The 2521-nt window shown below is 35.4% G+C and overlaps 1 protein-coding gene across 1 annotated transcript in view; it reads left to right on the plus strand.

Annotated features, from left to right (window-relative positions):
* Positions 1-1629: 1629 nt before the first annotated feature.
* The window catches only part of LOC117116754 (lysozyme 1-like), a 7907-nt gene continuing 7015 nt past the window's right edge, over positions 1630-2521 (plus strand). Inside the window, exon 1 of the mRNA XM_033260852.1 lies at positions 1630-1757. Coding sequence (XP_033116743.1) covers positions 1691-1757 — 67 coding nt within the window. The 5' untranslated portion in view covers positions 1630-1690. The remainder of the gene's footprint in view (positions 1758-2521) is intronic.

Raw genomic sequence — 2521 nt, forward strand, 5'->3', positions numbered from 1 at the left:
TAGGCCTAAGCGTGATTTAAAAAAATCTTAAATCCATAAATCTCAGGCCAGGTCTTTTAAGAGAGAAATGCGATACTGTGGTTCAATTTCGTTCTTATCCTTTTGCAAGTTTCTTTTAATGTTTGTTTAATAATACTACTACTAATAGTAATAATAATAGGCCTAATAATAGGTCTAATAATAATAATAATAATAATAATAGTAATACCAATGATGATGATGACGATAGTAATAATTGATAATAATATTAATAGCGATAAAAAGTGAAGAAAATTTTGCTAAATGCGGAAAAAAAGTTGTGATTTGTTGATCATACTATAGTATATATAGTTAAAGCTCAGTAAGCTATAATTAGGCCTAAGTTGTCCTGGATATTAAGTAGATCCCTAATAAAAGATCATGAGAAATTTGTTGGCGTTTCATTTTGACTATAATGGTAATGTGATGATGATGAATTTTACTATATAAAAGTGTCATTTCCGGCCATCTCGAGAGGTACTATTCCTCAAATTTTCTCACCTGAGAGGTGGTTGTGAAATCACGTTTTTGAAGTAGGCCTATGTAAAGTACATACTCAAAGACAATGTTTTTAAGCTTTGTTTTCTATTGTATACACACACACACACATTAATAAGATCTCTATGGTTGTCAAAAACTAATGGTGATGTGATGATGATGAATTTTACTAAAAGTGTAATTTCTGGCCATCTGGAGGTACTATTTCCTAAAATTTTCTCACCTCAGCTCCAACCATTGTGGGGCTGAGGTGGGTGTTGACTCACAAAATGCCCTCCCACTCCACCTTTCAAAACAGGTCTGTGCCCTTCCCTGGGTATGACATTAAACTCCATCGAGTCGGCTCCTGATGTATGTCTTAGTGACTTCTGTTTGTTTTTAGGATGTGATCATGGTTTTTCATGTCCATTTTTCGTGATTATGGCTATTCTGGATAAAGAATGTTTTGAGCAGAGGTGGATTCAAGGCCCCCCCCCCCCCCCTTCATGTTTTTAAGGGGAAAAAAGAAAAATATATTGAAATTGTAGCGCGAGAGTGTAATTTCCGGCCATCTACAGATGCCCTAATCATAAATTTTCTTACCTCAGCCCCAACCATGGTGGGGCTGAGGTGGGTGGTTCCTCGGTCTGTGAGTCCCTCCCTGGTTCACCTCTCTTTCGAATTCCTGGATCTGCCACTGTTGATTTATTATATAATTATTTTTTCGCTTATTTATAATGCGTCTATTGCAATTTTCACTTTATCCTCTCAAACAGTCCTAAGAACGTTCAGAGTGCCCCCTTGACCCCGCCGGGGTCCTAAGTAATTTGCATAACGGCTCCCCCTCCCCTTTCAAAATCCTGGCTACGTCCTTGACTTTATCTACTAAACATTATTTAAATTTATATTGTTATCCATACTATGAAATTCTATTTTGATCATATTATTTTTATCTTAAGTTAATGAATCAAAACCATTGAATTATAATATGTTCTTATACCTTGTTCAATTATGCTCATTGTGTGAAACAATAAAACTGAAACTGAAGATACTGATTGAAGATAAGATGGTTCGAGCCAATCAGCATGTTATTTCGTGTGTTGATAAAGATAATTTTCAGCCATCGATTTTTTTCCTTTACAGTTCTGACGGAGTACATTCCTTGAACATCTCAAAGCTTTCTACTTTAATAACAATGAATCAAGCGTACATAATAATTACGACTGTAATTCTGATGTTAGTCATCACTAAATCACAGGCAGGTAAGATTCGAACTTCTATTCTGATATCTGCACTATAACGTCGGTTAAGGTTTTGGTCAATGGTGAGGTCGTGGGTTCGAGATCGACGCTTATGCCATGCTGTGTTTGTCTTTGGGTTTAGTACTGTACTATCAGTTGCCGCTCTTCACCAGGAGTATAAATGGGTACCTGGTAGAAGGTGATGTTTTTGAATTACTCTTGTCCAAAAAATATGAACCCATGATATAATTAATAATTGTGTCATGATGGATATTCTGCCACTTTCTTTATTTCTCTTTATTGCATCACAATGATTAAAATTACAAAATTTAAATTAAAAAAAAAAATCGAATACAAAGAAACAAAACAAAACATTACCTATCGTGAAAAATTGGCTGGGTGATGCCTACTTTAAAAAAAAAAATACATTTACTGCAGTATTTATAGAGGGAAGACCTTATCCCAGTTGGTTACCTGATAAACAAATATATTTTGTTCAAACTTTATTTCTCTATGGTCCAAAATTTAGGTAGGATATTCATGGCTTAGGCCATATGGTTCTCAACTGGCGCGGGCCATTTTCGGACCGCAAGTGCGTGTTATGCGGCCAGCAAGAACAAGCCTTTATATTGCCCCACAAATTGTTGCGATGTAATCAATCAAATCGGAAGAACTATCGCAACGAACAGCTAAGAAAAGAAATCATAACACGCCAACTTTCAGGTCAAGATGTCCTGTAGGATTATATATATATATATATTTTTTAATTCCTAATTTGGGAAGGG

This window comes from Anneissia japonica, unplaced genomic scaffold (assembly GCF_011630105.1).
Source record: "Anneissia japonica isolate Jap-2015-1 unplaced genomic scaffold, ASM1163010v1 scaffold288090_len272316_cov174, whole genome shotgun sequence".
Classification (NCBI taxonomy): Eukaryota; Metazoa; Echinodermata; class Crinoidea; order Comatulida; family Comatulidae; genus Anneissia; species Anneissia japonica.